The sequence below is a fragment of the Staurois parvus genome, unplaced genomic scaffold (assembly GCF_062004578.1).
Source record: "Staurois parvus isolate SC_StPar_1 unplaced genomic scaffold, SC_StPar_1.0 ptg001557l, whole genome shotgun sequence".
Taxonomy (NCBI): domain Eukaryota; kingdom Metazoa; phylum Chordata; class Amphibia; order Anura; family Ranidae; genus Staurois; species Staurois parvus.
Genome location: NW_028319353.1, coordinates 111,536 through 124,408, shown reverse-complemented (window position 1 = coordinate 124,408; position 12,873 = coordinate 111,536). Strand labels below are relative to the sequence as shown.

Here is a 12,873-nt window from a genome sequence, read left to right as displayed (position 1 = left end):
ATTAAATAGAACCTGTGCCCCCTTATATCAGGAGTCCTCCTCAGAGTTCCATCTTACATCAGGGCTCCTATAAGAGTCCCCTTACAAAAAATGTCCATATCAAAGTGCTCCTTTACATCATTTGCCCCCTTCAGAGTGCCCCCTTACATCAATTGTCTCATCAGAGTGCCCCCTTACATCAATTTCCCCCTTTAGAGTGTCCCCTTACATCAATTGCCCCCTTTAGAGTGACCCCTTACATCAATTCTCATCAAAGTGACCCCTTACATCAATTGCCCCCTTCAGAGTGCCCCCCTACATCAATTGCCCCCTTTAGAGTGTCCCCTAACATCAATTGCCCCCTTCAGAGTGCTCCCTTACATAAATTGACCCCTTTAGAGTGTCCCCTTACATCAATTGCCCCCTTCAGGGTGTCCCCTTACATCAATTGCCCCCTTTAGAGTGTCCCCTTACATCAATTGTCTCATCAGAGTGCCCCTTACATCAATTGCCCCCTTTAGATTGTCCCCTTACATCAATTGCCCCCTTCAGAGTGTCCCCTTACATCAACTGCCCCCTTCAGAGTGCTCCCTTACATAAATTGCCCCCTTTAGAGTGTCCCCTTACATCAACTGCCCCCTTCAGAGTGCTCCCTTACATAAATTGCCCCCTTTAGAGTGTCCCCTTACATAAATTGCCCCCTTTAGAGTGTCCCCTTACATCAATTGTCCCCTTTAGAGTGACCCCTTACATCAATTGCCCCCTTTAGAGTGCCCCCTTACATCAATTGCCTCAGAGTGCCCCCTTATATCAATTGTTCCCTTCAGAGTGCCCCCTTACATCATTTGCCCCCTTCAGAGTGCCCCCTTACATCAATTGCCTCATTAGAGGTCCCCTTAGATCAATTGCCCCCTTAGAGTGCTCCCTTACATCAATTGCCCCCTTCAAAGTGCCCCCTTATATCAATTGCCTCATCAGAGTGCCCCCTTACATCAACTGTCCCTATCAAGTCTCAAAGATTTGTGGATGCCCTCAAAAAGATCTGGGATGGGGGGTACTTTCATCAATTGCCTCATCAGAGTGCCCCATTATATCAATTGCCTCATCAGAAGCCCCCTTAGATCAATTGCCCCCTTCAGAGTGCCCCCTTATATCAACTTTATACGTATGCTTTACACCACGGCATCCGAAGCTTTGCATTGCACTTGGTGATGGAAGGCTTGGATGCAGCTGCTCGGCCATGGAAACCCATTCCATGAAGCTCTCTACGCACTGTTGTTGGGCTCATCTGAAGGCCATGCCAAGTTTGGAGGTCTTTAGCTATTGACTCTGCAGACAGTTGGTGACTTCTGCGCACTGTGCGCTTCAGCATGCGCTGACCCCACCCTGTCATGTGACGTGGCCTACCACTTGGTGGCTGAGTTGCTGTTGTTCCCAGTTGCTTCCACTTTGTTATAATCCCACTAACAGTTGAGCGTGGAATATTTAGTAGCCAGGAAATGTCATGGATGGACTTATTGCCCAGGTGGCCACCTATCACGGGACCACGCTTGGAGTCACTGAGCTCCTGAGAGCGACCCATTCTTTCACCAATGTTTGTAGAAGCCGTCTGCATGCCTAGGGGCTTGATTGCATACACCTGTGTCCATGGAGGGGATTGGAACACCTGAATCACATGATATGGAGGGGATTGGAGCACCTGAATCACATGATTGGTAGGGGATCGGAACACCTGAACCACATGATTGGGAGGGGATTGGAACACCTGAATCACATGATATGGAGGGGATCGGAACACCTGAATCACATGATTGAGAGGGGATTGGAACACCTGAATCACATGATATGGAGGGGATCGGAACACCTGAATCACATGATTGAGAGGGGATTGGAACACCTGAATCCCATGATTGGGAGGGGATTGGAACACCTGAATCACATGATTGGGAGGGGATTGGGACACCTGAATCACATGATTGAGAGGGGATTGGAACACCTGAATCCCATGATTGGGAGGGGATTGGAACACCTGAATCACATGATTGGGAGGGGATTGGGACACCTGAATCACATGATTTGGAGGTGGGGGGGCCAATATAGTGTATATAGTGTTGACTACAAATTCTTACACTGTAATGCAGGCCATAGCGGGTCGAAAACTGGCCGTTTTTTTAAAAAAAAACAACGAAAAATCAATTTAATAGGCCGACGTTACCACCAACGGTAAAAAAATCGGCCAATTTTCGTCCCGTCTACGGCCGGCATTTAATTACTTCTGTCCCTGTAGAGAGCTCCGCTATTATATTTGACATGAAAAAGTCTTGCGGTTGCAACAATGTATCTATTTGTATCCATTTCAGATACAGATGTTTTTATTCGGATACAAATAGATACATTTTTGCAACAGCAAGACTTTTTCATGTCAAATATCATAGCGGACTGGAATTTTCTCTTTTTCTTCTTTCTTCTTTTTCTTCTTCTTGCAGGTCACGGCTCATGCGCAGATTTTTTATCGGTAAAACGATCGGCCGATTTGCCCGTCATTGCCGGGAAAATCGGCCGATCGGCAAAATCGGCCGATTTTTTTCCAACTTTACCGATAAAAAAAATGTGCCAAAATCCAGAAAAACGGCCGACCAATTAACCCACTAATGTAGCGAAAATTGGCCGATTTTTTTTCGGCTGAAAAATCGGCCAATTTTTGACCCATCTATGGCCTGCATTAGTCGCACGATTTCAAAGTCGGATGACATGCCAATTTCAGGTGCGATTTGCAAGACATCTGACACAGATGTCTATGCAAATCGCACCTGAGGTAGCGCATGTACTACTTTAGAAATCGTTGCGGCTTCGGCCAGGGGCAGACTGACAACTCATGAGGCCCCCGGGCAATAGGGGATCATGGGGCCCCTGTGTCCTCGCCCACATCAAAAAATCCTATGAAAAAGGTACCAGGGGCATCTCATGGGGCCCCCTACTGACCTCGGGCCCTCGAGCAGTGCCGCCCCTGGCTCTGACCAAGTTGGAAGCGCACAGATATGGCCGCTCTAATTGCGGACATTTGGCATGCGATTTCCAGGTTGCATGGAAAGCAACTCGCATGCCAATTCGCATCCAGCGTGGCCGGAGACTAAGGCTAGGTTCACACCTATGCAGGTTGTGTTTGCGCCAGTTCTGCATTGCGCCTTTTGCACCTGAGTTTTTGAGGTGTTTTTGATGCGTTTGGTGTTTTTTTCTTCTTGCTTTTTTTAAATTTTTCTTGTTACTAGGCAGATTTAAAATGCAAAACGCAGCAAAAACGCATTGCATGCTTTTCTGCAACGTTTCCATTGAAGTCTATAGAAACCAAAAACACAACTTTTTACGTTTAAAAAAGTCCCTGACCTGACTTTCTAAAAAAAATGCACCGGGTGAAAACGCAGAGATGTGAACCCGTCCCATAGGAAATCATGTTAAATGGACTGTACTGCGTGTCTGCAAAACGCTGCGGAAAATGCTTAGGTGTGAACCTAGTGTAAGGACTGGTTCACATGACATGCGTTTCAGTTGCTTTTTTTCTCTGCATCCAAAACGCACAGAAAGTAGATGATATGGTTGTCAGTGTCATAGGTCACATCAGTGCTTGCAGTTCCAGTGCATTCTGAAAAAAAAAGTAGAACAAGCTGCATTTTTTCTGCACAGAACTGTACTGGAACACGGTAAAACACATCAAAAACGCACTGGAATGCACCAAAACGCACCAAATAGGCACCGGAATAAACCAAAACGCATCATAAATGCACCAAAACGCATAAAAAAGGCAGCAGAATGCACCAAAACGCATAAAAATGCACCGGAATGCACCAAAACGCACCAGAGGGCACCAAAACATATAAAAAATGCACTGGAATGCACCAAAACGCATCAAAAACACACCAGAATGCATCAAAAATGCACTGAAATGCACATGTCCCTATTTAAATTGAAGAAAAAGAGAGGGGAAAATATGAACAGGAATGCCTAAAAAATGGACCGGAACGCATAAAAAGTGTGTCCAAAAAGCACTGGAACACGCCAAAAACGAGCATGCCAAAACGCATCTGGACTGCATTTCTATAGTGTGAACAGGCCCTAAAAGATAAAACATGTGAGGAAGAGAAAGAGACGGCCCCAAAAAACAAAATGAAACAAAAAAAAAAAAACAGAATGAAACAAAAAAACGAAAAAAATCCAAAACAAAATGAAAAAAACCCCCATAATGAAACAAAAAAAAAAACAAAATGAAACAAAAAAATGAAAAAAAAAAACCCAAAATGAAACAAAAAAACCAACAAAATGAAACGAAAAAATGAAAAAAACAAACAAAATGAAATGGAAAAACGGTAAAAAAAAACCCAAAATGAAACAAAAAAAAACAAAATGAAACATAAAAATCAAACAAAATGAAACAAAAAAAAACACAAAATGAAATGAAAAAACGAAAAAAAAAACCCCCCAAAATGAAACGAAAAATACCCCCAAAATGAAACAAAAAAAAAACAAAAAAAAACAAAACTAAATAACGAAAAAAAACCCCCAAAATGAAACGATAAAAAAAACCCAAAATGAAACAAAAAAAACAAACAAAATGAAAAAAAAAAAAAAAGCCCAAAATGAAAAGAAAAAAAAAACAAAATGAAACGAAAAAAAAAAAACCCCAAAATGAAACAAAAAAAAACCAAAATGAAATAAAAAAAAAACCCCAAAATGAAACGAAAAAAAAAACAACAAAATGAAACAAAAAAATGAAAAAAAACCCCAAAATGAAACAAAAAAAAAACAAAATGAAACGAAAAAACAAAGAAAACCCCAAAATGAAACGAAAAAATTAAACAAAAAAACCCCAAAAAACCCAAAATGAAACAAAAAAAAAACTCAAAATGAAATGAAAAAACAAAAAAAAAACCCAAAATGAAACGAAAAAACCCCCAAAATGAAACGAAAAAACGAAAAAAAACCCAGAATGAAACAAAAAAAAAAAACAAAATGAAAAAAAAACAAAACAAAAACTCTGTGCGACTTGAAGGGGTTGCGGCAGAAAACGGTTCGGGGAATGAAGTGGTTAAAGATGCGCCTACAGACTGCGCTGGCTCCGCCCTCCTCCCTCCATACATCTCTATTTGCTCTCCAATGACGATTTCTTAGATTTGCGCTTTTCCCGGGCGGTTCCGGCTGAATCATTATTTACAATTCTGGAATCCGCCGCCACCCTCCACAATGGATCTTCTCCACCCAGAAGGTAAACGAGGGAGGGGCGCTGCCAGGGACATCTTACCTGAGGCTGGGACGGCGAGGTGCTGAAATTCATAGGAACTCCGGTCCTGGAAGAGAGCCAAGAGAGAGAGAGGTGAGATCGACCGCAAAACGCACAGCGCCAACGCAGAGAGCGGGCCACACACATCGCAATATGTCACGTGGACCTGTCACCATACATGGATTGTGTGCAGCTCAGTCATGCGTCGGGGTGACGCCTCCTGATACTTATTACTGCTTCCAGGGATCACGATACCCCCCCCCCTCGTCTGCTATCACGGCACCATCTTTATTCCGGCATCATCCGGGGTCACCATCTGCCTCCTGGACTGAGAAGCTAGCTCAGAGGTGACTCGGTCATGTCAATCCTGGTGCCTGTGCAGTTCTCTGCTGTGTTCACAATTGTCTGACACAGATCAGCCCCCTGCCCAGCCCCCCCCCCCCGGTAAAACATGGTGTTTTACCCCCCTCCCCAATAATTTAATAATTGCCCCACAACCCCCCCCCATTATAATTACTTCACACATCCTCCTCTGTTACATATAATTCCCCTGTGTCCCCCCTTCAATTATATTTGCCCTCCCCCTACAGAATTATAATTCTCCTGCAGCCCCCCAAATTATAATCCCCCCTCCTTTAATTATAATTCTACTGCAACACCCCCCAAATTATAATCCCCCCTCCTTAATTATAATTCTACTGCAACACCCCCCAAATTATAATCCCCCCCGTCTTTAATTATAATTCTCCTGCAGCCCCCCAGATTATAATCCCCCCTCCTTTAATTATAATTCTACTGCAACACCCCCCAAATTATAATCCCCCCTCCTTTAATTATAATTATCCTGCAGCCCCCCCAGATTATAATCCCCCCTCCTTTAATTATAATTCTCCTGCAGCCCCCCCAAATTATAATCCCCCCTCCTTTAATTATAATTCTCCTGCAGCCCCCCCAAATTATAATCCCCCCTCCTTTAATTATAATTCTCCTGCAATACCCCCCAAATTATAATCCCCCCTCCTTTAATTATAATTCTACTGCAGCCCCCCCCCCAAGATTATAATCCCCCCTTCTGTAATTATAATTTCCCTGCAGCCCTCCCTTCAATCATAATTACCCTCCCCTACACAATTATAATTCTCCTGCAGCCCCCCCCCCCCCTCAATTATATTTAACCTTCCCCCACAATTATAATTTCCCTGCAGCCACCCCCCTTTAATTATAATTATGCTTCCCACACAAGTATAATTCTCCTGCAGCCCCCCCCCCCCAGATTATATTCACCCCTCCTTTAATTATAATTGTTCTGTAGCCCCTCCCCCCCTCAATTATATTTAACCTTCCCCCACAATTATATTTTCCCTGCAGCCCCCCCTTTAATTATAATTACCCGCCCTACACAATTAAAATTCTCCTGCAGCTGCCCCCCCCCCCCCCAGATTATGAACCCCTTCCCTTAATTATAATTCCCCTGCAGCCCCCCTTTTAATTAAAATTCTCCTACAGCCCCCCCCAATTATAGTTAACCTTCCCCCACAATTTTAATTCCCCTGCCCCCCCCGGGGATTACTAAGGACAGGCCTACAGGCGTGTGAGAGCTCAGGGTCACCAGTATGGCGGGCGATCTTCCCTAGTAGTGCACACAGCAGTCAGTAGGTGGGGCAGTGACACCAAGTCAGCAGGAGTGTTATTCCCCCCCCCCCCCCCCCCATTCAATGGAACCTTCAGCCAAAAGTATTTGTAAGTATTTCATTCTCATTAGGGACATTCTCCCTCAATTCCTTTCCTGGGGACACCAAGACAGGAAATGACAGGGTCAGGTTGTCACCTGGACAGGAGGACACGGAGAGCAATTAAAAAAAAGTTTTGAGCGGGGTTGGGCTTTAACAAATGTTCAGTTTCAGCTGATTGGCTGGCGGTTTCCATCTACATGGCGGCCATGTTCGCAGTGACGCAATCTGCTACTTACAGCAGTTCGAAGTTGAGCAGCCGGGTGACGATGAGCTCGTACTGCACACTAGAGGGCGCCATGGAGGCAATGTCGATGTACATGAGCTGGCCCTCGGGGTTGGTGGGGCACAGCGTGCGGCTCACGTCCTGGTAGGTGTACGTCATTTGATAACTAGAGAGAGAGAGAGGGAATGTCACGTCACTGAACCCGGGGATGAACGTCACATAATACTCACAGATATAGGCAGCTGAAGTTATATGCAGATCTCGACTTTTCTGTAAATGTCAAGCTTAACCCCGCCCACTCCCATGCCTTCCTAGGGGTCCTTTATTGTAATGGGTGGACTTACTGATCTATAGGGAATTGGTTCCCAACATTCATTGGCACATGAGGAAGACACTTGGATGAGCAGAGAAATTGGGTTCAATGGGCCATTGAGGTGGCAGAGGAAGCTGCAGGGGGGACAGGGATCTAGGGGAGGAAGCTGCAGGGGGGACAGGGATCTAGGGGAGGAAGCTGCAGGGGGGACAGGGATCTAGGGGAGGAATCTGCAGGGGGGACAGGGATCTAGGGGAGGAAGCTGCAGGGGGGACAGGGATCTAGGGGAGGAATCTGCAGGGGGGACAGGGATCTAGGGGAGGAAGCTGCAGGGGGACAGGGATCTGGGGGAGGAAGCTGCAGGGGGGACAGGGATCTGGGGGAGGAGGCTACAAGAGAGCCAGGAATCTGGGGGAGGGGGCTAAAGTGGGGACAAGGAACTGGTGGAGGAGGCTAAAGTGGGGACAAGGAACTGGTGGAGGAGACTGCAGGGGGGACAGAGAACTGGTGGAGGAGACTGTAGGGAGGACAGAGAACTGGTGGAGGAGACTGCAGGGGGGACAGAGAACTGGTGGAGGAGACTGTAGGGAGGACAGAGAACTGGCGGAGGAGACTAAAGTGGGGACAGAGAACTGGTGGAGGAGGCTAAAGTGGGGACAGAGAACTGGTGGAGGAGACTAAAGTGGGGACAGAGAACTGGTGGAGGAGAGTAAAGTGGGGATAGGGAACTGGTGGAGGAGGCTGCAGGGGGGACAGGGAACTGGTAGAGGAGACTGCAGGGGGGACAGGGAACTGGTGGAGGAGACTGCAGGGGGGACAGGGAACTGGTGGAGGAGACTGCAGGGGGGACAGGGAACTGGTGGAGGAGACTGCAGGGGGGACAAGGAACTGGTGGAGGAGACTGCACGGGGGACAGGGAACTGGTGGAGGAGACTGCAGGGGGGACAAGGAACTGGTGGAGGAGGCTGCAGGGGGGACAGGGATCTAGGGTAGGAGGCTGTGGGGGACAGGGATCTGGGGGAGGAGGCAGCAGGGCGGACAGGGATCTGTTGAAAAATGCTGCAGGAAAAACAATTATTTGGGGTAGGAGGCTACAAGAGAACCAGGGATCTGGGGGAGGAGGCTACAGTGCGGACTCAGCCTCATTTCTCCATCTTCCACCCCAACTCTCCTTCTGCTGGGCAGGCTCGGTCACTCTTAAGGGCAGCCCTGACCCCTTGCCAAACCTCCTGTTGGGGATTGGCCAGGATCCCTGGAAAGTGCAGACTAGCCACTCCTTACCTCCACCCACTGTTTCTAGAATTTTCTCCAAATGTCTAGGGGGATGTCTCGGACAGCCAGTCTACAGAGCCTTTCAGCTCTGACTCAGATTTGACCCGGCCAGCTATCACGCCCAGGCTGCTACTCAGCCCTCCTCACTGGCAATTAGACAACTAGCTCCCCCTAGCTACCTAGGAGGGTGGTACAAAAATATAAAATTAATAAGCACTGATGCGATATGAAAGACTTCTGGAAGATGGCACTGAGATGGGTCTACATCAAGTGCAGATTTCGGGATGGAAGGTTCATGTGGAATGTTCCTCTAAGACAGGGGTGTCAAACTCCATTTCATCACGGGCCGTATCAGCATTATGGTTGCCCTCAAACCATAGACTAGAGCACCTCCTATACATCAGATGTCAAGAATCCCCAACATCACAGTGCACCCCCTTTGGGGCAGAGCTGGGAATCAGAAAGTGCAGGGTCTGGAGGAGGACCAGAGGAGGAGTGGAGTCAGTTACAAGAGAGACCAGGGGAGGCGGAGACTAGGGGGAGCTGCAGCTACACTGAGAGGTGCAGGATCTGGCGGAGGAGTTCTGTCCTCCTCTCTGCTGCCGACTGCTGAGACAAGGTGGAGGCAAAGACGAGGGGGGTACCGTAGCTGCAGGAGAGGTGCAAGGGCCACATGAAATGTCCTGGAGGGCCACATTCGGCCTGCGGGCCTTGTGTTTTGACACCTGTGCTCTAAGAGCAGACACTCACTATCCCCTGAAGGCGAGAGGGACCTGCCAGGACAATACCGCCTTCTGCTGGCGAACCACGAAGAGGACGGGGAACTCCAGATCATCGGAATCAGAGCGGACAAAAACCCGGAGAGCGTCCACCTAGAGGAAGAGAGCGGAGCAATGATAAATACAGAGCGAGACGAACCTTTCTATCACCAAGCGACTTTTATTACGGGTTCGATCACTTTTATTACAAAAAAAGAAATGATTCACATCTATTGAGAGAATATGAAATAAACGATCTGTTATCTATGAACTGCATTACCCAGCAAGGCAAAGCGCAATGTGCCACCGAGAGAGCTACAAAACTTCTTCCTTTTCCGCTTTTTTATTCTCTTCTCCTTCTGTTCTGCATTGTGCGGTTGGGTGCGCTCCATAAAAGACACGTAACGAAACTAAATCGGTAACTATACAAGTCTCCACGAACTCCACCCCAAATGACATCACCGATCTTGTCTCTAAACATCACCCAAACCGTACTCTCCACTCCTAGCAAGACCTCCTACTCTCTAGCTCCCTTGTCTCCTCCCATGTTCATCTCCAGGACTTCTCCAGAGCTTCCCCCATCCTCTGGAACTCTCTACCCCAATTTATCAGACTATCGCCTACTCTGCTCACTTTTAGGCGATCTCTGAAAACCTATCTCTTCAGGGAAGCCTGTCCTGCTCTCAGCTAATACTGGAATCTTCTACTCTTCCTACCAGCCCATCCCCCACAGTTACTACCTTTTGTATCACTAGCCCCTCCCTCCTAGATTGTAAGCTCCCAGGATCAGGGCCCTCCTATCCCTCTTGTATTGAACTGTATTGTTGCTGTATTGTCTCCCGCAGGGGTGGACTGACCATTCTGGGGGAGGAGGCTGTAGGGGGAGAGGGATCTGGGGGAGGAGGCCTGCAGGGTGGACAGGGAGCTGGGGGAGGAGGCTGCAGGGAGGACAGAGAACTGGTAGAGGAGGCTAAAGTGGGAACAGGGAATTGGTGGAGGAGGCTGCAGGGGGGACAGAGAACTGGCAGAGGAAACTGCAGAGGGGACAGAAAACGAGCGGAGGAGGCTGCAGGGAGGATAGAGAACTGGTGGAGGAGACTGCAGGGGGGACAGGGAACTGGTGGAGGAGACCGCAGGGGGGACAGAGAACTGGTAGAGGAGGCTGCAGGGGGGATAGGGAACTGGTGGAGGAGACTGCAGGGGGGATAGGGAACTGGTGGAGGAGACTGCAGGGGGGACAGGGAACTGGTGGAGGAGGCTGCAGGGGGGACAGGGAACTGGTGGAGGAGACTGCAGGGGGGACAGAGAACTGGTAGAGGAGGCTGCAGGGGTGATAGGGAACTGGTGGAGGAGACTGCAGGGGGGATAGGGAACTGGCGGAGGAGACTGCAGGGGGGACAGGGAACTGGCGGAGGAGACTGCAGGGAGGACAGGGAACTAGCGGAGGAGACTGCAGGGAGGACAGGGAACTGGCGGAGGAGACTGCAGGGGGGACAGGGAACTGGCGGAGGAGACTGCAGGGAGGACAGGGAACTGGCGGAGGAGATTGCAGGGAGGACAGAGAACTGGCGGAGGAGACTGCAGGGAGGACAGGGAACTGGCAGAGGAGACTGCAGGGGGGACAGGGAACTGGTGCTTTTTTTTGTCCCATGCTTCTTTGACGCATTCCAGTGCGTTTTTTTATGCATTCCAGTTAATTTTTTCCTCCTCTTTTTCTTCAATTTAAATAGGGACATGTACAGTGCGTTCTTGTGCATTTGTATGCGTTTTAACACGTTCCAGTACAGTTCTGTGCAGAAAAAAAGCCGCCTGTTCTACTTTTTTTTCTGCAACCGGAACGTGCTGGAACTGCATGCACTGATGTGAACGATGACACTGACAACCAGATCACTAACTTTCTGTGCATTTTGGATGCAAAAAAAAAAGCAACTGAAACGCATGTCGTGTGAACTGGCCCTAAATAGGGACCTGTGCGTTCCAGTGCATTTTTGGTGCGTTCCTGTGAACCAGCCCTTTATTGCTTTTATTTGTAACAGGCTATTCTTCTTTTTTCTTGTTTATTTTTTTTTGCTTGAAGTTTGCGATCGGGAAAAATATGATGAGCTAGGCTCCATTCACACTTATGCAACTTGTCATGTGACTTTGGGGTCCAAAGTTGCATGACAAGTAACCCCCCCCCCATGTTTCCCAATGGGTACCATTCATATCTGTGCGACTTTTCTGCACTACTACTTTCATGCAACTTGAGGCCCGTAAACTTCATGTAAACCCCCCAAAGTCACATGAACGTCGCACCTGAATGTTGTACGAGGCACTTGTGTGCGACTTTGTACAGCAGAAACAATTATCCATGGTCAAAGCCAAAGTCACACCAAAGTTGCACACATCCAAAGTCGCACCAAAGTTGCACACATCCAAAGTCGCACCAAAGTTGAACTGCAAAGTCGCACCAAAGTTGAACTCCAAAGTTGAACCAAAGTTGAACTCCAAAGTCGCATCAGGTCGCACTGTAAAGTCGCTGCGAAAATCGCACGATTTTGAAGTCGCACAAGTGTGAATGGAGCCTCAAGCCGCCTCTCCTCCTCCAGGGCCTATTCTGCCTAGGGCTCATTCACATGTGTGGCAACCCTTGTCGCCCCTCTGAAAAGCAATCTGCTGATCGATCGGCGGTGAGGAGGTAATATGTCGCATCATCACCACCTGATTTAACCCAGTAAATACCGCACTAATGTGCCACAATGGCGCGCACTGCACATGGTTGCGGTGTGGTCCCATAGACTTGCGTGGATTGCGTTTCACAAAAGTCAGGGTGGCTCATAAAACTGCCTGGTTTTACCACCCCCTGGCTGCACAGGTAAACGAACCCTAAGGCTCCTATAGAGGTACGACAGAGTGCGCTCGCATTTTTGCACGTTTCCGCGCAGCGCGTTGAAATCAATGGGCTGCCATGCATGCGAAAAAAAAACCTACTAAAAAAGTGCGTGACCCTTTTGGAAAAATTGCGCCGCACTAAGACACACGCTGCTTTGTAACCTCGCATTTCGGCGAATGTGCGCGTCTCTTGATCTTATTAAGAATGAATGACACTGCCGCGCCACTGCGCATTTTTTATGCGTGGCGGAAAAGTTTGCATTTCTGCGCCACATTCCCGCAAAGCACAAATGTGAGCTAATGACAAATCCGGCCCTGCGTCTATGACAATCCGCCCAAAACATCACTTTTGCTGATTTCGCCATAATCGGACGGACGTGTCTTTTTGAATTATTTGCGCTGAAGCGGCTCCCACATCAGAAAAGACTTTTATCTCCGGCGTTAATGGGTTG

The 12,873-nt window shown here is 48.0% G+C and overlaps 1 protein-coding gene across 4 annotated transcripts in view; it reads right to left on the bottom strand.

Annotated features, from left to right (window-relative positions):
- The window catches only part of SIDT1 (SID1 transmembrane family member 1), a 160,879-nt gene that overhangs the window by 88,461 nt on the left and 59,545 nt on the right, over window positions 1-12,873 (bottom strand). For 3 of the 4 annotated variants that reach the window (XM_089662818.1, XM_089662819.1, XM_089662820.1), the window contains 3 exons: window positions 9,543-9,664; window positions 7,221-7,373; window positions 5,273-5,318 (listed from right to left, as the gene is read on the bottom strand). In XM_089662818.1, coding sequence (XP_089518944.1) covers window positions 5,273-5,318; window positions 7,221-7,373; window positions 9,543-9,664 — 321 coding nt within the window. The remainder of the gene's footprint in view (window positions 1-5,272; window positions 5,319-7,220; window positions 7,374-9,542; window positions 9,665-12,873) is intronic. The other variant, XM_089662822.1, reaches the window with a different exon arrangement.